Here is a 25,321-nt window from a genome sequence, read left to right as displayed (position 1 = left end):
GGGTTTTGCTCGAGCTGGCTCTGAAGGATTCTATTATTTTTAAGCTATTATTAAGAAGGGATGGAAAAACTAAAGGGTTGAAGGAACCTGCGGTTTTCCTTGTGCAAAAGAAACGAACCTACTTACACGTGTGGAGGCGGGAGTGCCCTGTCCCATTCGGGTGGATAGGAAATCCTCTCCTAACTCATTTAATCCCCTAGTAAATAGGGCGATGGGTGCCGGGTAATGTTTATGGGTGCCAGGTGAAGACGGGTGTCTACCTTGAGGCATCCCGGAGAAGGGAATCACCCTTCGTTTCCCAACCAGTAGAAACACCCCCAACAACTCAAACCTTTGCCAAAAGCCTTAAAAACTGGACTCCTAAAATTGCTGGGGTGGCCCCACACGTGTCCAGACCGTTTTCTCGGGGGTTATTAATATGCTGGGCTGGCTGTGGCGGGGGGGAGCCCATTAGTCCTCGCTAGTCTTGCCCAGCCCTGCCTGGCCCGCAGCTCTCGCCAGCAACGCGGAGCCTTTATTGGTTTACTTAGGTGTTAATCCCTTAACAATCAAGTTGTCTGACCATGGAGCCCCGTCTCTATTCTTGTTTACATCTAATTACGGGGCTGAAATGCCACTTCCCTTCCCACCCTCCCTCTCCCGAAGCCTTCAAACCAACTTTCATTTCACCCCTTTTAAGCAGGTAAAGCCCCTTCTCCCGGGGAGCCAATTGAAGATAATTACAGCGGCGGTGGCTCGGCAGCATCTCGGTCCCGGTGGCTGCAAAAAGGGAGGTTGACAAGAGGGGAAGGGGTTTGGGCACCAAAATAACCCGTGTACCCCCCTGGCACAGCCGACTTGTGGAGACACCGTGGTCCTTGGAGACAACTCTCTCCTCCATCCACCCCCCGCTCCCCGAGACGAAAGGAAGAGCTCTCCCGTCCCGGTGTCAGGAGCATCTCAGAGCTTCCCTTAATTCAATTAAACCTCCAAACTCCAGGAAACCAGCGGAGATCCACCCAAGCAAGCCGGTAGCCGGGACTAACAAAGGACCTTTCTTTCCAGAGGGTGCGGGGACCCCGCTGGCCCGTGTGTCACCCACACCCGGCGACTTCGGGGTTAACGATGCAGACACCACTGCGAGCTCTGGGACTGCGCCTTGGCTTAGATAGCGTCTCAGCCCTGGGGCAATTCCTCTAAATCAATTTTCAAAACAATCAGTTTAGGGGCTTTTAATTAAGCTTTAAACCAGTGGTTAAAAATAGCAGTTTACTTCTTTGGGATGCAAACTAGGCTAGCGTAAAAATAAATCAGAGAGACGGGCCCGCTGCCTTTTGGGATTCGGGGAGACGTAGATTATATACGTCCCAAGATTACGAGGATTTTTTTTCTTTCTTTTAACATTTATTCTCTCTCACAGCAGCTGCTCTTTCCCTGCCAGGCATTGAACTGTCCGTAGGACCGCAAAGCCAAGGATTCCGCGCAGCTTTCCCAGAGCAAAATTTCACCACCCTGCTCCTGAATCACAATCCCGCTGCTAACAGCAGGTTCATCACCTTTTTACATATATCACGAAAGGGAAATAACATAAAATAATACAAAATAAGCTGTCCATCTGGGCTTATTGCAAGGAGGAAAAGCCCCTCAGCGCTGCAAACACAGCCTGCTCTCCCCTTCGCTCTCCGCCAGGATAAATTTCACTTAAAAGCCGAATTTAGGCTCCTTTGTAGTTTAAATCGGATCCTCCAGGTTCTTCCCACCTCCCCGCCACCCTCTTCCTTTGTTTAATACTTTTGTGCTTCCAGCAGAAGGGATGCTCGCAGGGCCCAGCCCGAAACACGCTCCACACCTTTAAATCCCTTAAGCTGGAGCAGGTTTTTGGCTCCTCGGCCGGGGAGCAGATGCTTAAACGCAGCTTCTTGCGCCAAAAGCAGCTCTTTAAAGGGACCACTGCGTTAGGTTGATTAAAGAGTAATTAAGGGCCGTGGGACTCCTTTGGTACCCCTTCTAGCACTCTCCGTACCCGGAGGATTTCTCCCCAGGTGACCCAGATAAATTACAGATAGAGCTGAAATAACTTTAGTCCGCGGCGGGCCGGGATGAGCCGAGCCCGCAAATCCCGGCTCAGCGGTGGCTAATGAGGCAGTCATGCACAACGCGGCCAGTTCGACCTGAAAAGCAGCGGTGTGGGGTGACTTCTCCTCCCTGCCGGACCCGCTGGGATATCTTACCCCCCTTCCTACCCCTCCCAGCCCCTCATTCCCAGCCTTTCTGCGGGGACGACCCGGGGAGCGATCGTGGCTCCGCGGCCAAACGCGCAGCCGAGACCTTGACCCCGTTTATTCCCAGTTTGGGGAGAAAACACGAGTCCAGCCAGTGGTGTCCGGGCTGCAGCAGGGAGGAGGGTGGGGAAGAGATTTCCCCGTGCCCCCAAAACTTTGGGGTGAGGGTCTCCTGGGGCTACCCCCGGCTTGGGGAGAGGTACCTGCGCCCAGCCCGGGGAGGATGCGCAGGTCGGCGGGGTGAGGACTCCCGCACCATCCCCGGGCCCCCAAGAAGCGTGATTTGGGTTTTTCCACCTTTTTTCTACTCTCAGCGGGAGGAGAGACCCAAATTCCCCATGGAGAAGGTGGAAAAGAACTTTTTAAAAAATTAAATCGCACCATAGGCGAAAACACACGGGGGAAAAAAACCACCAATGTGGGGTCAGAGAGCGGGTGGGAGTTTTCCCCGATCGACCTTCTCTAGGGTGGGGAAGGAGAAAAACCTTTCCCCAGTCGGATTAATTCCTCCCCAAACTCTCTCCTTCCCCTTCCGCGCTACTTTCAAGGACTTTCTGCTGCTGCTTTTCCTCCGCTCCATCCCTGAAGATCCCCCCCGCCCGCTCCTCCAGCGCCTTCCCCCCCTTTAGATCTCAGCGTGTTTGCTCTTGACTTCATCCACTAAGTCAATAGTTTGGAGATGCCCTCATCCTCAGAGGCCCGAGCCCCCGTGTCCCCTCCCTGTTTTCTCCTGCGGATAATGGCAGCCTTTTGTCGTGTAATCAAGCTCCCGAGGGGTTGGGAGACAGATATAGATTCTTGGCATTTGTCGGTGAAAATGAAAGCTGGATTAGGCAGAGGCGGCTGCACACTCCATGGTAAAGAACAACAACTATTCCCCCATTGAAAGTCCCATTCTGGTTTGGTTATTTTATCTTTAAAAGTTGTTTGTATTTCTAAAGTGGCTATTGATGCACTTAGAAAGTGTAGCAAGCTGTAAAGCCTCGCTTCAAATGAAAGGCGGACACAAAAAAAAGAGGAGGTTAAGGGGAGAAAACACAGTGAGAAAAAAAAACACCGTCAGAAAAGGAGGGGGGGAAAGAGATGGGGATGGCAAAAGAGTTAAAAAGATCAAATTCAGCCTAGGTAAAGTTTAAAATCGGAGAGAAAACTCGCGGAGTCCCAGGAGCCGGGAGAGGAGCGAGGGCGCGGGGGGTTCGGCTCCGCTGTTTCCCTTCCCTGCCTCGCAGGGAAAAAATAATTACAATATTTAGGTTTCCCTGCTGATCTTGGGGGGGGGGGGGGGGGGGCGATGACGGGGATATTTTTTTCTCCGCGGAGCCACTTGAGTCTTCGCGACTGAACTCTAAACCCAGGCAGCTCTCTGCTCGGCGCTGGAGTTATTTTATTCTTTAGGAATTGATCCCAACCACCACCCTGTTTTATTCCTGGACAGAGATTTGCTGAGACGCTTTCGCCAAGCAGAATTTGGGAATATTGTCCATCTGTGCGCCGTGAACCTTTGAGTGTTTTCCCTTGAGAACAACGGAGATTTTGACTTTATACACACATAATTTTCCCAAAAACATCACTTGGATTTAACCATCCTGCATCCCCTCGTCCTTTAGATGCATCTCAATCTGAGACTGTTCGATCTCTCTCTCTTTCCACAGGCCCCTCCGGAGAATTTGGGGTGCCAAGAACTGCCTTGTTTTGTTTGTTTATTTAAAAAGAATCTTCCTTTGTTAAACCCTTCAAACTTTTCTCCTCCTTTTGCTGAAGTTTCAGGAATGGCAATTGCAGTTTACCCGCTGCGAGCACATTCACCCGCACGCACAAGGGAGGGTTTGTGGCTGGAAGGAGATTAAGTGGAAAACTCCAGGAAAAAAGAAACAGAGCAACAAGGTACAAACCAAATATTCACATTCTCAAGAAATGGAAAAAAAAAAAAAAAGCTTCAAATAGCTCAATTTGCTGCTATTTAGCATCAAACAGGCATCTTGTCGAGAAGTGGGAAAATAATTTATAAATAATTAAGTTACAGCAGAGAAAAATAACGAATCTCTCTGGAAAACGCCGGCCTGTCGCTAAACATGCGCTTCTATACGCGGATATATAAATATATATTCCTTTAAAATCCCCCACAGCCCCGGCTATCTGCCCTCCCTCGGATAATTTCCACCATACAAAGGTTGGGGTTATTAATCGCGGCCCCCCAGCCCCCATTCCTATTCATGTCACTGTTTCTTTCTTTTTCCGAGCAATCAAATGTGCCGGAGACAATTGTAGCGAATATAAACATGACTGTCCCCTGAATATCCCTCGACATCGAGGTGTCCTTTGTACCTTCACCCTCTCCTTTTAAACGCTCTTCTGTATTTAAAAATGCAAAATAATGCAGCCTGCGAATCTTTATTAAAGCGCAAGACGAGGCTCTGGGTGGATTGATTTTTCTCAAGAAAAAAAACAATAATCATCTTTGCGAAGTTGTTTAACAGTGGGAAGTTTCACGGATGATTTAAGGATCCTTCTTCTAACTTCAAGCAAGGCGAAAATCACCCGGGTATTTTTAACTCCTCTTGGAAGGGAGTTGGTCAAAAGCAGCTTCTCGTTGAGCAATCCTGTCGAGTCAACTTTCCTCCCTCTCGTTTAATTCCTAATAAAAATGCAAATCAATTCGTCCCCATAATGGGAAAAAAATAAATTAAATATATTACAGAATTGCTGTCGCTCCGGACTTTCCCCTCCGCTCCTGATCTGGACGCTGATGAAAAGGGCAGCGGGGCAGGGGCGGGTTTTCCCCCTTCCCTTGGAAAACAGGAAAACAACATTGTTTTTCGGACTCCCCTCGGGTTTGGGGGCCGCGGTTTCATGACTGTCCGCGAACCCCCGCCCCCTCTTTTGGAGATGCCTCTTTGATCCACGGGCTTTGGGGGCTCGGGACAAAGGCGGCACTGAAGGTTGGAGCTGGGGGGCTTTGTCCCCCCCCTCAGCCCGCACCCCGCCCGGGGGGAGCCCCGCCGGCAGCGCTGCCCTCACCCCGCTGCCCAGGGTCAGGCAGAGTGCTGCCTTCCAATTTTAGCATCAAACAAAAAAACACCGACAGGGGAAGAGTGAAAACCAAGAAGGGCTTTTTCCTCCCTCTTCCAGAGAACGGGGGCAAGCCCGGGGGCAGGGACGGACCACGGGACGGAAGAGAGGGGGTAAAAATAGTCTGCGCTTCCACTGAGCCCCCCCGAAACATCCCCTGGGGGCTGTGGAGCATCCCTTCGTGGGGCACAGAGCATCCCTCGGTGGGGCAAAGAAAGAGCATCCCTCCGCGGGACAAGGAGCATCCCTTGGTGGGGCAAAGAGCATCCCTCGGTGGGGCAAAGAGCATCCCTGGGTGGTACAAGGAGCATCCCTCGGTGGGGCAAAGAAAGAGCATCCCTCCGCGGGACAAGGAGCATCCCTCGGTGGGGCAAAGAGCATCCCTCGGTGGGGCAAAGAGCATCCCTCGGTTGGGCAAAGAGCATCCCTCGGGGGGGAGCAGGACATCCCTCCGTGCCCTCCCAGCTGCCCCCGGTGGGGCAGAGCAGCAGGAGACCGACCATCCATAGGAAAGGCTGGAAAGCCCCCTCTTTGAACCCCACATTCCACCCCCGCTCCAAAAAAATCCTTTAAATGCATTTTGGGTGCGCAGGTGGAGGTGCGAGGGGAGCAGCCCCGGGGTGGGATGTTCGGAGCTGAGTTAAACCCTCCATTTCCACCGCCACCTCCTCGCCTCCTTTGCCCTGTCTTTGGGAAGACTTGACTAGTCTTTTTTCACTTTTTTTCCTTCTTTTTTAAAATATTTTCTTTTAAACCAGCCCTTGCCGTCCTCCCAAAGCCTCCAGGAGCCCCCGAGCCGCGCAGCCCGGCTGTGCACAAAATGGGTGAGCTAAAATGTCTCCCCAGCTGCAGAATTTCATGAATGAGCGACCCCCTTCCCCTCTTGCCTGCCCATCTATAGATTGATAGATATAGATATATTTCATGAATGAGCCGAGGGTCCTCCCCGCCTCCCCTCTGCCTCGGCTGTCCCCGCAGAGCCTATAAACAGCCCCGGCCCTTTACAGCAATTCATCACAGGACCCAGAGCCATCCAAGCAAGTAATATGTAGCCTCAGATCTCGTGTGTCCCACAAGACAGAGCGCCTGCTAATTAATAGACAGTGATTCCTGCGAGCAGCCCGAGCAGTCTGTAATATGATGAACTTCCTTTGTACCGGTGTCACCACAAATGTTTCTGATAAGGAAAAGCATCCAAGGATCAAAGACTATAAGCTTCTCAATTTCCTCAAGCTGCCTCTACTTTTCCTCACCTACTTTTTCTTTTTCTTCCCCCCCCCCCCTCCTCCCCTTCCCAGCCCCTTCGAGGGGATGAAACCCCCTCCGAGGCGTTACAATCCCCCTCGGAGGAACTGCGATTTCCCCCGAGGGCCGTTCCAGCGCAGGGGTCAGTCCCGGACCGGGCCCCCAAAATATCAGCGTCACTCGCACCTTCTGCCTTTTAAAAAGGCTCCGATTCTGGTCCTCGCCCTCCCCGCTCCTCCTCGGCTCTTCCCAATTCTCCCCAACTCGGGATGACAAATGTCTTTATAAACAGGCATTAGCTGACATCTGATTTCTTTTGTGGCGCGATCCTGCGAGATGAGAGCGCAGGACGAGCTCTCCCGAGCGGGGACCGTCTCCGGCTCGGGATGAGCTGGGGAGGAGGAGGGTTTTTTGGGAGGGGGGGATGCAGCAAACCTCCCCCCCGGGCCCGCCGGCAGAGCCGCATCCCCATCCCCACCTTCGCGCCCTCCCTGAGCTGCACCTGCGCTTCCCAACTCCTTCCTTTCTTTTTTTTCCTGGGCTCAGAGGGGAGCAGGGGACGAGGAGCCCCCCAAAATCCACCCCCCTGGGGCTCTGGCTCCTCCACCTGCATCTTCAGCGCTGCCGGGAGAGGGAAGCGCTGCCCGGCCGGGCGGGAGCAGCTCCCACCCGGGCGTTCCCCCTCCCCGGCTCGGAACCCTCCTGCTCTGAGACCCTCCCCAGCATCGTCTCGTCCCAAAAAACCCAGAGCCCAAACGGGCCCGAAGTTCAGATTACATAAAAAAATAAAAGGTAATAATAAAAAAGAGTAAAACCCAGTGGGGGAGAGGAGAGAAATGTGGCAGCTGATTGAAATGGGCTTTTTTTTTTTTTTTTAAGAAGAGTCTCTATAAATATATAATATCTCCAAAGCTCAGGTTTTAAGAGGGTCCCTTATTTGCTTATTTCTTTTGTAGCAAACGTAATTTTCAGAAAGATCCTTCCCCCCCCGCCTCACCCTAATGCTCGAGTAAGTACCTTACAGCTTTAAGGCCAGTGTTATATGTGCTTTAAAATCCTGCCATGTAAATTCCCCTGAAAAATTTGGAAAGCTTCTCCGGGCGGGGGGGGGGGGGGCTTTGGGAGGGGGGGATGGGGGTGAAACGGGAGAGGGGGAGGGGGAGAAAGGGGAGGTTAATCCGGGTTTAATGCTATGATGCAGTCATAGGACCAGGGCTCGGCTGATTGTGTTATCTCTTCCCAACATTTGGGTCTCCCATATTTCACCCAGCCAAATAGCTGCGAGAAAAAAGTGCGTATGGAGGCACTCCTGACGCCTCAGGAAAATATGTTATTAATATCTAAATAACTTCCCAATACTGTCTCTAAATCTCCCCTTCACCACTCCAGATGATGAATTCGTTTGAAGTGTTCTCCCGTCTCATCTTTTCAGTGTCTCTCTCTCTCTCTCCCTTTTTTTATAACCAGGCTTATTTCAAACTGGTAAATATCTAATTCCTTTAACCACACTGCAGACACGTCTCTCCCCTCTTATATACAATTCTCATTTGGAAAGATCCATATATACATGTCTCTATAAAGGAGAATAAGTCCCAACACAGCCCTAAACTACTTCTTTAAATTATTTGGGGGTTGAGAGTGGGGGTTTTTTTGGGGGGGTCTGTTTGCTTCTGACCAGCCCCTGCCCACACCTGGATCACACATTTCCCTCACAGCCTTCCTGCCGCTTAATTCAATGTCTGCCTCCTCTCTCCTACCCCAATTACAGGCGAAACCCGGGATTAGCAATAGACCTCCCCGCTTCCTTCCTCCCCTCCTCTATCACGGCATCCATCTCCCCCCCGCGCCAAAGATCTGCTTCCTATCCCTCCCTGGATAATGTAATCTACCATCCACCTTCAAATTAGAGATTAAAACGTCTCGAATGTATTTCCTTTGCCGTTCAAGCTGAACCCCGGGCACCCCACCTGCCAGCCAGCGCTTTTGATACCAATATTTGCCTTAATATTTTCCCCCGGTCTATAATTGAACCTATTCTTCTCCCCCAAAGAAGGGAGGGGGAATGATGTAGAAAAAGAACAAAACCAAACAACCCCTGGATCACAAACATCTCCCTTATATTATTTCACTTCCTACTGTATAATTGAACCTCTCTCCCCGCATCCTTGTCTTAAGTTTGTTTTTTAAAATGTCTTGTATTAGATTATACTCGTTTATTCCCCTTTCCAACCTTATCTCTCCTCCTCTCTTCTCTCCTTCCCGTCACACTTGATTTAGGAAGGAGTTTATCTTGCAAACATTTGCCTACTTTGTTTATGTAGACCAGGTTCTGCAGCTACTTGTTCCCAAAAGCCACTGTTTGCCTTTGTAATTGTTATCTGTGTTTATTGTTGTACCTCATTTGTCTCAGCTTTTTTTGTGACATGTAAGCTCCGTGTGTGCTCACATCCAGCCCCCCCTCCTTCTCCCTCTCCCTGCTCTTTTTTTTTCTCCTTTTCCCTCTTCTCTCTCCCTGAAATATGCACAGAATAACTCAGCCTAAAGCCAATGAATTGCTTGACACCTCCCTATCTCTTTCCTGCCCCCCATTATTAGAGCTGATCCCACTCGCAACACTCACAAATCCCGCCTGGTCTCTGTTTGATTAGATTGCCAACCTTTCGTAATCCCTTGATTTGATGAAGTGTCTGTTCCCCCCCCCTTCTAAACATACATTTACAGAGAAAGCGCTTGTTGGTTTTAAATCAATGCAGATTGTTTGCTGATAAATTGACTCCGCATCCCCTCTCCCCCGCTCCAGCCTGGCAAACAAAGCCCCTTTCCAGCTGGGGGGGTCCCCCCTTCTTTCTCCTTTTCCTCCCCGAGCCCAATTAAATTGGGCAGGACCCATCCAAGCCTCTCCCTGCTCTGTCCAGCCCCCCAAAACTCGACAGAAGGGGCACCGAGGGCTCCCCAATTAAATCGTTATCACCTGCACGTGTCCCTGTGCCCCCCCTCCTGTGCAGTTCACACCTGTCCGCCTCTCCCACCCCCAATAAACACCGAGCCCGCTGCTCTCCCGGCTTTCCCACTCGGCTTTCCATCCCACGCGATATTTCCAAGGAGTATCGAAGCGAAAAATCGATCAGTGGAAGAAACTTGGCGCAATAACGCGGAGTTCGGAGATACAAAGCGGGGGGAAACGAACTAAAAATCCGTGTTTTCACCCCAGATGGGCCCCGCCACCCAAGCCCTGAGCATCCTTTGCATCCTGCCCCGCGTCCCGGAGCAGTGCAGGGGGCAGGACCGGCTGTCCCTCCCCCGTGCCCGTGGGGTGACACGCCGGGAGGGTGGGGGGGACCTGCCGAACTTCCCTCTCCTCCCGCGCAGACCCATCGCCTTCCCCGTAACCCCGCGACCCTCCTCCCCCGCGTCTGGTTGCAATTAATACCCCACCAGGACGAGGCCCTTTCCCTGCTCCTCCCAATTAACCCCCGAACAGCACCCCCTGAAATTTGGGGGTGTCCAAATGCTCCCCCCGTCCCCCCCGCGGGAGAGAACAGCGCAGCCCCCACGCGTGACCCTCCCTAATGGATCCCACCAGCCATAATAAATAACAACAAGCCCAAATAATAATAATAACTCGGTCTTAACAAGGATATAAATATATATATATACATATATAAAAAATAAAGTGAAGCCTCATGAATATATGCCCAGGGCTAGCTGGAGTGAGCCGTTTAAAGATGAAAGTGCAAAGAAATAAAGGCTCAATTTAATCTGCCTTAAAACCCTTCAACTTAACGTTTGTGCTGGGAACTCAGAGAGTGAGTACTGATTGGGGATAAATACATTTCTTAGCATGCCTTGGAGCTATTACACCCTTCTCCAACACAGCTCCCTATTCAACAGCCACAGTTTTCATTACCAGCTCTAATAAGTCTTAACATTATTAAATGCCAAGCAGACGATAGAAAGAAACAGGCGCAGGGTGGAAGCTTTCTTTAACACTTAAAAAGAGAGAGCATTTAGGGCTGTCTTCCTCCGGCTCCCTGCGAGGAGAACCGGCAATGAAACGTTTGTCAAGAGGAAAAAGGCCAAAATAAAGTTTCCCCCCCTCTCTCGCCATCCGCGAGAATCAGAAAACCGCGTTAAAAATCAGAAATTAATAAAAATAATAATAAAAAACCTTTACAGCCCCCCCCCCCGCCCCCCCCCCCTCCCCCGCGAAGCTGAGAACAAGTGGCAGCAGCGCGGTGTATTTTTATTTTATTGCGAACCTCCTGGGAAAAAAAATTAAGGTGAAGGGGGAGACAGCTATGATTTTAATTTTATTGTATAAAAATATTACTATTTTCGAGGGATAAAAAAAATATCCAGCGTGCACCCACCGCCTCGGAGTGTTTCACAAGTTGAATCATCAATTATCTTAATTGGGGCCATTAAAGCTTTCCCAGGCGTTAAAATACACATTGACGGCGGTCACTTTTTATTTTTTAAGGATTGTTTTTCAGCCGGTCACGATCGCGCAACGCTCGGATGCGCCGGGTCCAACCCGCACCCGCGGTTGACTCTCCCCCCCTCCCAAAAAAAACCCAAATCAGAGCCTTTGTGGGTGATTTCTCTGCAATCTACAAAGTCAGGGCGCGATTGCGGGGGAGGAAAACAAATTTTAAATTGCCAATAACTCAGGATTTCTCTCCGGGGATGCGAGCGGAGCCTGCGCGCCTGGAGGCGCCGCGGCGCTCCGCGGGCTCCGGCAGCGGGAATTTGCCCAAATTAGCCTTCTTTCAGAAAGAAATGGGGGCTCGTGTTTTATTTGTCCGCGATATTACCCATGAAGGAAGAAGAGAGCGTTTTGTTTTGCTTTTTGACACGCACTTCTGCGTGTTAATCATGAATAAAGACCCTCCAGCTCTTTCACTCATTCTTTTTAATTTTTTTTTAATTATTATTATTTTGGGGGTGGTGATGGGGAAAACGCGCGGACAAGGGAAAAAATAAATCAACCCGCGGTTTGAAAATTATATATATATATATTTTCAAGCGGTGAGGCGCGGTTAAAATAAATTTTAAACCCTAAAATCTTCTTTACCTCCCTTAATAAAATTAAAAACACCCCAAAGTGATAGGGGGGAGCTTTTCGCGGACACAATGGCCCCGATTTGCAAATGAGCATCGCCTCTTTCCAAATCACAAGCAACATTTTGCAACGTCCAACGGTTCTCCCTTTTTCCAACAGACGGTCCTATAATATTACAAAACTATCTAACAGCAGGGAGTTTTGAATAATTTATCTCCCTTTCTTCCCTTCCTTGGCCCTTTGTCCAAACTTTTTCTCCTCCTTGCCGAATTTTGAATGAGAATAGACAAGCCCTCCCTCCCCCATCCCTTTAGTCCATTTTTAAGGCAGCCTCGGGTTTTCCCTCCCTTTCCCCCCCTTTCTTTTTTTTTTTTTTCCCTTTTTCTTTCTTTTTTTTTTTTTTTTTCTTCTACTGTTTGCTTTTGTGGTCAGGAATCTTTTACTTATAAAGCTTCAATAGACTTGAAGGTCTTTGTAAGTGAAGTTCATCTTCAAGGTTGGGGAAAAAAAAAGGATCAGATCCTTAAAAAAAAATAAAACCCTTTTGTGCACCTTCATTTAAAACTCGCAGGAACGTTTGATGGTGACACGGAGAAGCTTTTTCTGCCCCGAATTCCCCCCACGTCAGTATTGCCCCACTCACTCGCATTGTCCCAAAACGGGGAAAACTTTGGAGCCAGTGAGAAACCTGGGGAGTGATTCCCTCCCGCTTCCCACCCCGGGACTGGGGAAAGGCTCCACGGGGAAAATCCCCCTCACTCCGCTCCCTCTCGGCCCGACAATGTCCCGAATCCCCCAAAACTCCAACCGACTGAACCCCGGCAGGCTCAGCCCACCGTCATTTTGCATCAGTTTGGGAGAAAAATGGCAATTCCCAATTTCCCGAAGCACATCCCCAAGACTTCCAGACTTGCTGTTTTCCCCCCCAAAAAGCGCCGAGCTCTGTGACACAAGGAAATCATTTTTTGCCCACACCGATACAGCGGCTCCTCCCTCCCATTACTTCAACGTCCTCGCCTTCATTGATAAATCTCATTTATTCTCCCTAAAAGTGCCACTTTCTCCCCCTTATTTTGGAAGGGGAATCATCACCCCCACTGAGTTTGCCAAAAATCAAATTCCAGCTCCCGCAGTGGCCGGCTCCGGCTGTTCCTCATCCCCAACCCCACATTTAGAGCACAGAAGCTTTGAAAAGTTTAATTTTTCCTCCCACGAGAGAAGAAAACACCGATCACGGGAGGTGATAACAGGGCCCCAGCACCAGCCCAGCCTCAAGCTTTCCATCAGAGCTGCCAGATTTATTTCTGCCGGTCTCCTTTCGGGGTGCAGAGCCCCCGTTCGCTCCCCCCCGGCCCCGGTGGCTCCGCGGCTGCTCTAATTGATATTGATTGGCCAAATCGGTCAACTGTCAGCCCGAGTTTCAGGGGACCACTTAGAGAGCAGCAGAGAAATCTGTTTAACAAATTCATTTAGGAGTCAGAGATGCCTCTCCCCCCTCCCAGCCGCCTCCTCTCCCTCTTTCTGTCTAATTGATCCAGAGCAAACGCCAGTGACTCTTCTCCTGGGAAAGCCCCCGCGGCCCGAGGGCCGGGCACCCCCTGCCCCTGCCAGGGCCCTGCAGCTCTCCGTCTGCTCGCCCAGCGGTCAGTTTGGGAAAGAACAAACCCGTCTTCCTCCTGGCAGGGAGGGATGTTCCCCCTCTCCCAAATGTCCCCTCCGCCCCCCCGGGCAGCGCGGCCGCCTTTACCTTTGTCGCCCAGGATTCCGTCGATGCTGTGCTTGGCCTTCTTCTCCCCGTCCTCCTCCTTCTTGTCGCAGTCCTCCTCTTCCTCTTTCTTCCCGAATTTGATGCGTAGCACCCGGCTAATCGAACTCACTAAACCTCAGACAGTCAAAGACAAGAGGGCAAGTATAAGCTGCCTGGGCAGGCCAGGGGGGAGCCGGCTGGGAAAGCCCGGCCGGGGCTGCAGGACGTGGGCGGGAGGCCTCGCTCACCCCCGAGGGCATCTGCACCCCAGGGGAACGCTCCTGCCCGGACCTCCGTGCCCCCCAAGACCCCCGAGGCCCCCGAGCTGCCCAGGTGGGCTCCCAAAGCTGGGCCGGCTCATCGCCCTCCCCGAGGCCCCCAGCACGAGCAGCTCCCGGTTGTGCCAACGCCCCACGGGGCATCAGAGCCAGTGCTGCATCCCAGGGGGGCACCACAAGAATTGTCACCTGCTCTGGAACAGGGAAAAGACCCCCCAACACCCAGCTTTCCCCCAGCTCCAAATGGGAACCCACGGCCTGGATTCAGACCTGGGGCCTGTCCTGCTTTGGGGTAAATGTGCCCTGCAGAGAAGGCTCAGCCCCCAGAACAGTGGGCACCTCGCAGCTGGGACCCAAAGAACTCCCCACACCCTGAACACACCCCTGCGGGCCAAATCTGGGGGTGCAGGGTCTCTTTCCATGGACAGCTGGAGGCTCTGGCTGCTGGAAATGTTGCTCTGCAGCCCCCACTGAGCAAAGTCCAACGTGATAAGAGGGTTCCCCTTCACCGTGGATTTGGGGGCTGCCTCCCCGAGTGCTCTCGCTGCACCAGCACAGCCCTGCTCCCAGGGCAGCTGGAATAACTTGGGAAAACTGGTTGGTTTGTGTTTGTTTTTGCAGCAGACCACAGAGAGACAAGAGCGCACCCCCCTGCCTGGGATTTATTTGCTGCTGTGGCTTTGCTTGGGGTGATTTCCCCCCCCCCCCTTATCAAAGCAAAGGCCGAGAGGGTGTAAGAGCCCCTGGAAAATATTTTTGGTGGTGATAATGATTTCCCTCCATCTTCCTGCGGGTGTTGGGGTGCCCTTCTTGCCAAGCTGCCTTCTCACCTGAGGGCACAGTGCTCCGGTCGCAGTGCCCGTCCTTCAGGAGCCTGTCCCGGATCTCCCAGCTAAACATCCCGGGGTTTTCCCGTTTGTATTCCTCGATTTTCTTCTCCACGTCGGGAGTCGCGACCTGCTTTTGTGATCAAGGGACACCGGTGCGTGTCCGCGAGTGCAGAGAGAGGGGAGGGGAGAGAAAAGCGCTTTTAATTGAAAAGAAGAGCTGAGCAGCTCAGTTCAGTCCTCCTTGCCCGGGCTGATAGTTTTGGGGCTGAAAATGAGGACTTGGAGAGGGGAAAGGAGGAAAATAAAGCTAAGAAAAGGTCCCGCTCTCCCAAATATTGGCCACCCTAAAAGCAGAATCTCCGGGGGCCCAGGAGATCAGCCAGGGTGCGTTTACCTTGAGCAGGGGAAGGAGGCAGGGAGGAGGTGCAGGGGATGCTTTTTGGAGTGTTTATGCACACATGGTAATGTATTATTGCCCAAAACATCCCGACCCTTCTCCTCCCCTCACACCGGGGCCGAAACAAACGCTTAAACGTGCACCACTTGTTGCACGTGAGGAAAAAAAATCACTTTAATTTATTCACAGCCTTCAACTTGCACCGTTTTCTACCCATCGGAGGCCGAAAAGTGCAGCTTTACTAAAGCCCTTTCCCCTCCTTCTCCCTTCCCCTGAAAAAACACTTGGAAAACTTGGACCCCCGAACACGAAACGTGAATTTCTTTAAGGTGAGGAGGGAGGTTTAGCTCGGCGCCCACATTGCACTCACCCTGGGCTTGCTGCCTCCGATGGCCCCGGGCCGGATGGAGCCCGTCTCCTGGTACCTACAGAGGATTTTGGAGACGCAGCCGTGGGAGACCCGCAGCTGGCGGGAGATGACGCAGGGCCGGATCCCGTGGTGAGCCATCTCCACGATTTTGTGCCGGATATGGTTGGGGAGCGGGCGGCCGTTTATAAAAACCCCTCCGAGCTGGTTCACCCTTCCCTGGCCCAGCGGGGTGGAAACTGCAAAGGAAGGAGGAAAAAACCCCAACCCAACAAAGAGGGGAAAAAAGTTAAAAGAGAGGAAAATACAGCGAAACCGGGCGTGTCCCTCCCCGTGCCTTCAGCTCCTCTCCCGGGATTCGAATCGTTTAAAGAAGGGAGAAGCCCCTCGGCCGTGCCCTGGCCTCGGTTTTATCCCGGCATCACACGCGGGAGACTTTTCCTAGCGATAGTGGGAAAATAAAAATAACCCATGACCCGCACACCACCAGCCGCGACAGCCCCTGCGTTTCTATCCGTTATATTTATATATATTTAGGGTTTCACACCTTTGTTTTAAATAATACCCGACGTTTTAAATAAGAAAAGATTTAAAAGCGCACAACAACTCCCCCTAAACTTCCCATTCCGCCCACCAAAAAGCGCACTCCGATTCTTGCTTCAATTTACGGAGCTCTCTCCTTTCAAACAAACTTTTGGAAATAATCTCTTAAACACCCTCGAGGGGCTTTTTTTTTTGTTGTTGTTGTTGGGCCTTTTTTTTTTCTTTCTGTTGTTTTGGTGGGGGTTCATTCCGCGGTTCGGGGAGGTGCGGAGGGAACGCGGATTCCCCGCGGCCGCGCCGCTTCCCCGACACCTCGCCCGGCGCATCCCCGCCCGGAGCGGGGGGACCGGCGGCTCCTTAATCCCCCTCCCCAATTTATTTAATATCTCGCAATGTAGATCTTGTAGATTAATACGATTTCACAGGCTGGAAATTAAAAAAAAGGGGGGGAGACAAGGAGGGGAAGAAGAACTCAGCTGGGTAATTTGCACAAGGCTGGAGGGGGCGAGGGACAGGGAAGGCGAGGGGGGTGATTTTTCTCTTTATACAAAGAAAAGTCGATTCCAGAAATTGCCTCGCGATTTAACAAGAATCATGCACCACTAATTCCGAGTCACTTGGCCAGCACTCCCTGGATATATCATTATCGGCAGATAACACTCGAGTGGCCAATTTTACATTCAAGAGGTACTAAAACCGCCGGCCGCTCTCTCTTTTCATTATTCCCAGTCATGTTGTGCAAATATTGTTGTAATCCTTTGATCCTTTCCCTTGCCGTCTGTTTTACTTCATTTGCTACAGAAAAGCACTTCACCAAATCCCCCCAGCTTGTATGTTTTGCAGCCTGCGTGGTTTTCCACAGGTTTGAGTTTCGCCACTTGATCACGGTCAGGATGAAATTTTCCTGTTTAATAAATGCGGGGAGAAGGGTCCCGCTCGAAATTCGCCTCTTTTTTTTTTTTTTTTTTTTTGGAATGCGTGTGCCTGGAAATAATAACTCCCCTCTCACAAAGGGAAGGCAGATGATGGGGAAAGATGCGCTGCGAGGTGGGGATGACACTTAGCGAGGTGACAGCTACGAACTCCCCCCCTCCTTTCCCCTCACCAGCCCCGGCCAAGGACACCTCGGCTTCCCGCTGCCGCAGGATCCCCCGGCTAAAGGTTTCTATTCTTATTTTCCCCTGGAAAAGTTGAAAACGAGCGATTCGGTTGTTTCCCCCCATCTTTACGTGGAGCTGAAATTGTCGGGACGTTTGCGGGTTAAAAAACCTCAACCACCTAAATAACCCCAAAGCACGTGAAGCTGCCCCAAAAATCCTGCGGGACGCCTGGGAACACTTTAAATACAGGGAAAGCCAAGGCAAAGGCCGGTAATTCGCGGGGCTGGAGCAGCTCCAGCGGGAGCGGTGAGAAGTTGGATGCTCAGGTCGGGAACCCCCCCGGTGCGAAGTTCAGCCGCATCCCCCCTCCCGAAGCATCCGAGCCCGGCCCGCCCCGGTTATTCCAAGGTGCGGAGGGGTGGAGAGGCGCATTCCCAAACCTACCTTCCAGAGGGAAGCCGGTGCGAGGGTAGTTTTGCCCCGGAGCCGGGCGCATCATCCGCGGCACCGTCCCGGGCAGCGCTGCCATGGCGGGGGGGGGTCGGGGCGGCCGAGAGGGTCCGGTCCGAACTGGGGTGGGGGGGCACCCCTTGGCCCCGGGAGAGCCGAGAAAGCCTGGGAGGGGCTGCGGGGCTGCCTCTCCTCGCAACCGAAGCGCTTCGATCTTTCAGCCCGCGGCTGCAAAACAAGGGAGAAATCTTTGCTCCGAGGGGGGAAAAAAAAATCAGAGCGACAAAAAAGAATAACAAAAAAAAAATCGACAGATGATGATGATAATAATAATAAAAGAGGGGTGGGAAAAGGGGGGGATTCACCCACCAGAAATTCCTCTTAAAGTTTTAGGGCTATGTCACAACCGGCCTGAGCGGGCGCTCCGGAGGAATGTAACCCGGAGTGCCGGGAAGAGCAGACACATCCAAAGTTGCCTCGGTGCTGGGCTGGGCTTAGGGCCGGGGGGGGCGGGGGGAGCCGAGTCCCCCCGCAGTTTGTTATTGCGCTTTTTTTCTTTTCCTGAAGTGGTTGTGCCGCTCGAGGGATGCGGGAGCCGGGGGGGAGTGGGAGGAGGAGAAGCGGGTGTTGGATGGGGAGGGGGGCTGGAAGTTGGTAGCGCGGGGAAGTTGGGGCGGTGGGAAGGACGAGCGGGCTCTGATAGGCTCCGGCTCCTTTCTTTTATCCACGGCCGGGAAGGGGGTTCCGCGCCGGGGCCGAGGGACCAATAAGAGCAGCGGCAGGCAGAGCCCTGGGCTCGCTCCTCGGGTTTTTTTAGGATATTATTATTCATTACTAGGCTTGGCTTCCTTCTGATGGAAAGCTGGGGTCCCCCTCCCCCAGATGGAAAAGATATTGGGGTGAGAAACGACGAGGAAAAGTTTGGGAGAGGTTTTTGTGTGTTTTGCGGCTAAGCTGAGCGTCCCTGCGGGTTTCAGGGAGGGGAATGATCTCGACCCGGACTGGGGAATTGCAGCGTGGATTTAAAAGGAAAAAAAAAAAAGGTTGAGAAATTAAAAACAAAGTCAATTACAATAAATAATAAAGTTAAAATAAAGAAAAATACAGATAAAAATTAAATTAAAATAAAAATTTGTAATAAATAAAAACCAAACCCCAAATAAAATTAAATACTAATTTGGCACTTTCAGGTAGATAGGTAGATAGATAGATAAATAAATAAATAAATAAAATACCCCCTCAGGTGCCCACCCGAGCCCGGCACTCACTGCCTTGCATCCCACTCCCCCAGGAGTGGCTTGGATCCACTTTTCCTCCTCTTCCCATCCCTTTCCGGGGGGTGGCTCGTCCTTCCCGGCTCTCAGCATCCCCCCGAACCCCCCTGTTGTTTGGGGCCGGGTTCGGGAGCAGCCGAGCGACCGCGGTACCTCCCTTCCCCAGCCCAGGTAACTCTCTGCTCCCCTCCCTCATTAACATCACATCTTTAATTACGAGCCGGGCTGGGAGCGGCTCAGCCGGTGCCGTTTTTGGGGGGCTGCAGTTTCGGGGGTGGGTGCGGAGCTCCCCGCGGTTCTCCCGCACCGCCCGCCCGCTGACCCGGGACGGGCTGAACAAATAACTAATGTTTTCCCCCCAAAATAGGAGCGGGGCAAGAATCCTCCTCGCAGCGGGACGTGACGCCAGGGCTCACGAACCCTTTTGTTCGCAGCTGTAAAAGGACTTGCCGTGCAAACCGCTGGAAACTTCTCTTCCCCCTCCCTTAAAAGCCTCCCCGGGAGGGGCGGGAGCAGCCGGCGACACTTCTGGCCCGGCTGGACCCCAAATGCGGTCCCTAAACCTCCTCCCTGTCCCCCCGAGGGCATCGCCGCCCTCAGCCCCCCCTTCTCCTGTCCTGCCTTTTGCTTTGAAATGAAAGCCCTGCCCGGACCCCTCCCCGGTCCGGCCACATCTTCATCGCTCACCCTCTTTCTCTCCCCCCGCTCGAGGCCGCCAAGCTCAGCCTAAACCCGCGCCCGCCTTGGTTTGCTCACGTTTTCACGCCTCAAATTTAACCAAATCCACCCTCCCTCCCCCCCCCCCAAAAAAAAACAAAAAACAAAAAAACAAACAAACAACAACCCACGGGACAGGGAGGAAAAATGCGATATTAAAATTCTTTCCAAGGTGTCAAGTTGCTCCCAAAATCTCAGCCCGACTCAGCCCCGACTTTGGGGCTCCAGCAAACGAAAATAAAGTCTCTCTCCTTCCCTCCGCCCCAAAAACACCAATTCCCGAAGTTTTAGGCAAAAAACCACGGGCAGAGCGGAGCGGGACCAGCTCGGAGCCCCTCGCAGCCCCGTCCCCGCCGCATTCCTGCAGCAGTAATTCAATTATTTGCCTTTCATTTGCTTGGATGGGGGGGAAGAGCCTGGGAATAAAGTTGAAAATTAAATGTTTCTGCTCTCCCGGCACCGGGGGAAGATTAAACTCGAGGAGCCGAGCCCGGAGTCCTGCCTTCCCCGCCGCTCTAGGGTTACCTCGCCGGCAGAAAAATCTCTCACATCAAACACGGCATTTGTTTTCCCTCGCTCCCCCCCTTTCTCCTGGAATTGGGGTAAGATTTGGCACTTTCAGGCAAAAAAAAATCACGTTCTCCTCCAACACTTGCTGCCGGCTCCGGGCAGCCACTGAGCAAAGAGCTCCATTAATGATTATTATTTAATGTATTTTCATTGAGGGGATGCGGTGCCGTGTGGCCTCAGCCCCTAAATTTGTGTGGGGAGGGAAAAGGGGAAAGGGGGTGACAGGGGCCTGCCAGGGCCGGGGGAGGAGGGACACTCCTGCTGGAAAGCAATTTCACAAATCATTTTTCTAACAATTAAGGAGTGTGCGGGGGTGAAATGGCGATTTCACGAGCGGGGCCGGGGCCGGGGTGTTACCTGCGCGCCCGGCCGACAACAGGGAACCCCTTCGGGAATTTTGGGAAATTTTTCAATATTTCCCCCTTTTTCTGCCCAGTTCTCTGCTTCATTGCCCACGTTCACAAAAGAGAGACCCCTTCTTTTCTCTCCTGGGAGCAGCGAGCAATAGATTAAAACAAGCATCAATCAGGAAAGGAGCAAGTAACTGCTTAAAGGAGCAGGGGCAGAATTCCTGCCGCTTCCCCCTTTTCCTGAGCATCTCCATGGTTTCCTAAGGTATGTTTCTGGTTGATAAATACCGTATATCGCTATTCCCTTCGGAGAAACGGCTTGTAAATCAGCGCCGAGAGCCAACTCACGAGCAGAAGGGAGCGGGGCTGGGTTTATTTGTATTTTTTAGGAGCATCTCTGGTCCCCACCGTCCATCCCCCGCATCCTTAGCGGGAGGAAGGGGCTTTTCAAGTTGGATGTGCCCTTGGAGGGGGCGAACGCCACCAGACTGGGGGGGAAAGGGGTTGTATATCCCATTTTCGACTTGAAAAAGATGCTCCCAGGTTAACTAAACCTGGCCTGAAAATCGCCGGGGCACGAGCGCAGCGAGTAGCCCTGACTGGCAATTTTATTAATTCGGATTCTCCGCAAAAAAAGTCCTTTTTTTTTTTGGTTTTGTTTTTTTTTGGGGGAGATGCCATCCCATTTCTGGAGCGATGCGGGTCTAGAAATGAGAAATCTCCTTAGGAGATAAATCAGATGTGTCTCATCTGGTCAACTAAAACCTCAAGTGTTTGATCACGATTTTCACCACAAGTAGGATGCGAAAAAAAGAAGAAAAAAAAAACCCAAACTGCCTGGGGATGAATTATTTAATGAAAAGTTGCTACCTTTGCAATTACAAGAAGATTACTAATGTGGGAAGGTTTTCCATTTGAGATCCCGGAGTAATAAGCATTATTTTTTTAAGCGATTATCCAATAAATCTCTCTCTAAAGGGCGATAAATCCACCTTGAAAACCGGGGATTTAAAAAAAATATTTCTGCGGGACTTCCGCATTTTTTAAAATGACCATTGAAAAAAAAAAATCGGGAAAGGAGGAGTAGCACATTCCGCCTGAAGTGTTTGTTTTTACAGAAAACCCAGAAAGGAGAGAAGGAATATTTGCAGCCACGGGAAAAGGTGGTTTAGTTAAAAAGGTGGCTGAGAGCTGGAAAAGCGGCTCCTGGTCAGGGATCAGGGAATTCAAGTCCACAGATCCTCAACATAACCCCAAAATTTAATTTTGCTTATTTACTTTGAAGTCCAGAAGCTGCCAAACGAAGCAGATGAAATGTGGGTGCAGATTTTTGCTGCCTGGTGCCTCTCCAGCCCCTTGGATCATCCCTGTCCTGCCGGTGCAGAAGTGTCCTCCCATGTCCCAGCAGATCCCGAGTGTCCTCCCATGTCCCAGCAGATCCCGAGTGTCCCCAGGTCCCCGAGGTCCTTGGCCAAGGCAGCTCCTCCAGGGGAGCTCCAGGCAAGGAATGACCTGCATTCATCCCTAAGATCCGCTCTCGGTTGCAGGTGGGATGGGAGAAGCCAGGATGGGGAAGGGAAAGGAATTTTAACCTCCAAGGCACGACTCTCAGGCTCATGTTGGTCCCTAATTCTCCTCCTTCCTCAATGGAATAAGGCTCTGCTCGTTCACCAGGGATGTTCTGAACTCTGGTGCTGAAGAAGGACAAAAGTTCTGTACGCTCAGACCACAGAGTTCTGGAAGCCCTAAATCACAGAGGAAACAGTTTCCACTTCCAGGACTATTTATGAAGGAAAAAAATCCCTTTTTCTTTTTTTAATGCTCCTGCAGTCTCAGTCCCAACCCTACGGCTTCCGAAGGAGCTGTGTTACCCACACTGGGAATTCCTGCATCTAACAGGGATTCAGTGCTTTTTTTTTCCCCCCCAGGAAAGGCAAAACCCAAACCAAAGGAAAAAACTCCAACCCCACTTCCCGTCAGGACATGGAACAAAAGGCAGAGTGTCACCGACCCCACCGGGCCTGCTCCCCACTAGGTCAGGCTTAATTTGCCCAGGGTGCAGCATTAATAGGATGTAAGCTGGGCCCTCCAACAATTACCTTATCAAAGCATAACATCTATGGAATGAGCAAAGTATTTTCATTAAACAAATCAAAATAATAAGGCTGGCAGTGGCCTTGTTCATTCTTTGAACCTCTAAGTGGCTTTGGAGATATTCAACAGTACTGCACCAACTTCTATTCCACTGGTAGTCCCTGCTAAGTTTTTCTAAAGAAGATTAACTGCTCCTTGCTAAAAGGCTCAGCTCGACTTTTGTCAGGGTGCACAGACTAATTGGGTTTTCCCTGCATACAACGGGATTCCTGTACTCCTGCTTCCCATTTCATGTGGCTTTTCAGGATAGGGAGAACAAGTTCCCCTTGGTTTGTTCAGTGTTCTGTGTCAGAAATAACACTCTGAAACAGGACCTGACCACGCAGGGAGAACCACCACGCTGAGAGGCACTTTTTTGGGGAGGAAAGGGGAATTTTCCAAACTTGCACCTTCCCAGAGCTCAGCAAATCATGTATTTCAGGGCAACAGGCTGTCGCAGAAGGTGCTGAAGGGACAGAACCGGTCCCAGAGGGAAAACATTGAGGATGTACACCCCCATGAAGAGGAAGGAGGACAGTCTGGGAGCAAGGGGATCCCGATTTTAGGGTGCCTTTCTCCTTGAGACACCCAGCCCCAGGCACGGTGAGATGGATTCACAAAAGCAGAGCACCTGCCCCGAAATAATTCAAGCTGCCTCCACACTGGACATGCCCCAAATCCCTCGTTATGTGGCTCATAATTCACCTGCTCCCGCATTAGTCCCACTCCAGCACTAAGGGCCGGGACGTTTCTCAGCCCCATAAAGACATCACTCACAGCGGGGAGGGGAGACACCACAGCTCTGTCCAACAGCTCCTCTCCCTGCTCCCACACTGCCAGGGTTTTCTGGGAGCCGAAGCCACTGCAGGAACAGCCCTTCATGGAGGACACCCAGCTCGATAAAGCCCCTGGAGAGGCAGGAAAACGGGAGCACGGGGCTGGGAAGGGCTCGGCTCTGGAAAGAGCCGACACAGAGACACCAGTGCAGGAGTGAGAAGTCCTGGAAGAAGTGGAGAGCATGGAAAAGGGAGAACACAAAGGGACTGGGTTGGTCTTTGCTCAAGTGTGAGGAATCAGATGGAACCAAGCTGCATATTTGTCTGGGTGAATTAGAAGCACAATTCTCTCCTTCCCAGAGGGAGCAGTTGCTTCATATTTATACATTTAGTCTTACAGGTGTAAAATAACTTCCCTTTATGCTTATATAATAATTTTTTTCATTTGAATTTCAAGGCTTTATTCCCTCCTTTGGATTCAAGTCTCCTACCTGAGCCTGACTCCTCATATTGCCATTAATTCCTTCATCACAGAAATGAATTCCATTTAATTCTCTATAGCAGTTGTTAAGGGAGATCAAAAAGGGCATTTGCAAAGGTTTCTTCCCCTTCTCCCTTCTGGTTTCCAGCTCACCTGTGTCCCGAGAAGCCTTGAATTCAAAGCCATGGCACTCCTCACCCTCGCTGCAGAGGGGAAAGGACGGGCAGGAGGAAACCTTTCCCACCCTGCACTCACAGCTGGGGAACTTCCCCCTAAATGTAATTAGAAAGGTTAATTACTGAGAGCAGCTGCACCACAGTTGACCTGCTTCACAGGGTGAGTTAAACTGGGTCAGACCTGGCCCCAGTTTAGTGGGAAAGCTGGGACAGCAGCAGGACCTGGGACTTCCACGAGGAAGGGGATGAAGGGAAAAATAAAAAAAGCTATTCCAGGGAAAACTTCCCCAACGCCTCCGGTTTTGGGAGCAGCAGCCCTGCTCCCCAGGGCTCTGGGCCAGCAGAGCATCTCAGCCCACACTGGGGGCAACAAACCACACCAGGCTCCCTGGCTGGGTCAGATCCCTCCCTTTCCCGTGGAAAACGGCTTTCCTCAAGAAAAGGGGAATTTCTACACAGATAACAGTTCAGTGAATAAAGAAGGAAGCTCAGTACTGTGTTTTTTCACATTATTTATGGCACATAAGGTGAATGGTGCCCCAAAACCAGCACATATTTACCCCACACTGCATGAAAACACAGAAAGAACAACCCAATTGGCCAAAATATTGATAGAAATGGAGAAATATCAATAACACAAACCTTACATCTCAGCCTTCAAGAGGAGAAACATGTAAATTATATCGGGCTTGCTGCTCTAACCTCAATTCAGACTTGTGATTCAGAACCTTTTTATTTAAAGCCATTCATTTCAAATTGTTCTTCATTTAACATTGTTTGGCACCTCAGTATAAAGCTGCTTTTTATTCCCATTTCAGTTTAACTCAGGCCTTTAGTTCTAGTCACGTTTAAGCAGAATTGCTTTATGGCCAACTACAACTGCACAAATGCATTGCTACAACAATAAAGAATAAGAGGGAAAAAAGGGAGAAATAAGGTACCTTATAAAGAAATAAAGACCTCTTTATAATGATAGTACTGAGACTTAAAAATCCCACAACACACCTTAAATCTGGTCAACAAACCTCAGGATTATTCAGAGAAGCCCAACATAATAATGGCATTTTGCTTAAATAGTGGATGTTACAGAGCAAAGCACATTCCAAGGGCTGTAGGCCAGGATGGTACCAGGCATGGGAGAGGGAATTTGGGGAACTGGCGACTTTTATGGAGCTGGAGCCCCCTGTGGATCCCATCCTGCAGGAGGGGGCACAGCAAACCTGGGCTGCATTAAATGTGATCAAACCTGGAGGTGATTTTTCATTTAAAAGCTGATAAATTTGTAATTTTCCTGTTGTTTTTTTTTCTTGGTGTCTGAACTCAAGAGGGAACTTCTCTAACAACTCTATTAAATAATTAAAAGAAGCATTTCCTTGAAAAGCAATGGATTTTCCTTGTTGTTTTCCGTGGCTGAGCTGATGTTTGGTGCTCTCCCCTCACAGGGGTTCCTGGGCTGGGTGCTGGGAGGGAACTCAGCTGCAGCAGTACCGGGTGG

The 25,321-nt window shown here is 51.1% G+C and overlaps 1 protein-coding gene across 1 annotated transcript in view; it reads right to left on the bottom strand.

The window, feature by feature from the left end:
* Positions 1 to 17,792, bottom strand: part of PAX7 (paired box 7) — a 105,482-nt gene extending 87,690 nt beyond the window's left edge. The window contains exons 1-5 of the mRNA XM_027720587.2: positions 17,719 to 17,792; positions 17,344 to 17,577; positions 15,260 to 15,495; positions 14,493 to 14,622; positions 13,385 to 13,513 (exon numbers count right to left, since the gene is read on the bottom strand). Of these exons, the coding sequence (XP_027576388.1) occupies positions 13,385 to 13,513; positions 14,493 to 14,622; positions 15,260 to 15,495; positions 17,344 to 17,428 (580 nt within the window). The 5' untranslated portion in view covers positions 17,429 to 17,577; positions 17,719 to 17,792. The remainder of the gene's footprint in view (positions 1 to 13,384; positions 13,514 to 14,492; positions 14,623 to 15,259; positions 15,496 to 17,343; positions 17,578 to 17,718) is intronic.
* Positions 17,793 to 25,321: the final 7,529 nt, after the last annotated feature.

The sequence above is a fragment of the Pipra filicauda genome, unplaced genomic scaffold (assembly GCF_003945595.2).
Source record: "Pipra filicauda isolate LSUMZ 115617 unplaced genomic scaffold, ASM394559v2 scaffold388_size762695_pilon, whole genome shotgun sequence".
Taxonomy (NCBI): Eukaryota; Metazoa; Chordata; class Aves; order Passeriformes; family Pipridae; genus Pipra; species Pipra filicauda.
The sequence above is the reverse complement of the archived record's forward strand: the minus strand, read 5'-3'. Positions and strand labels throughout refer to the sequence as shown.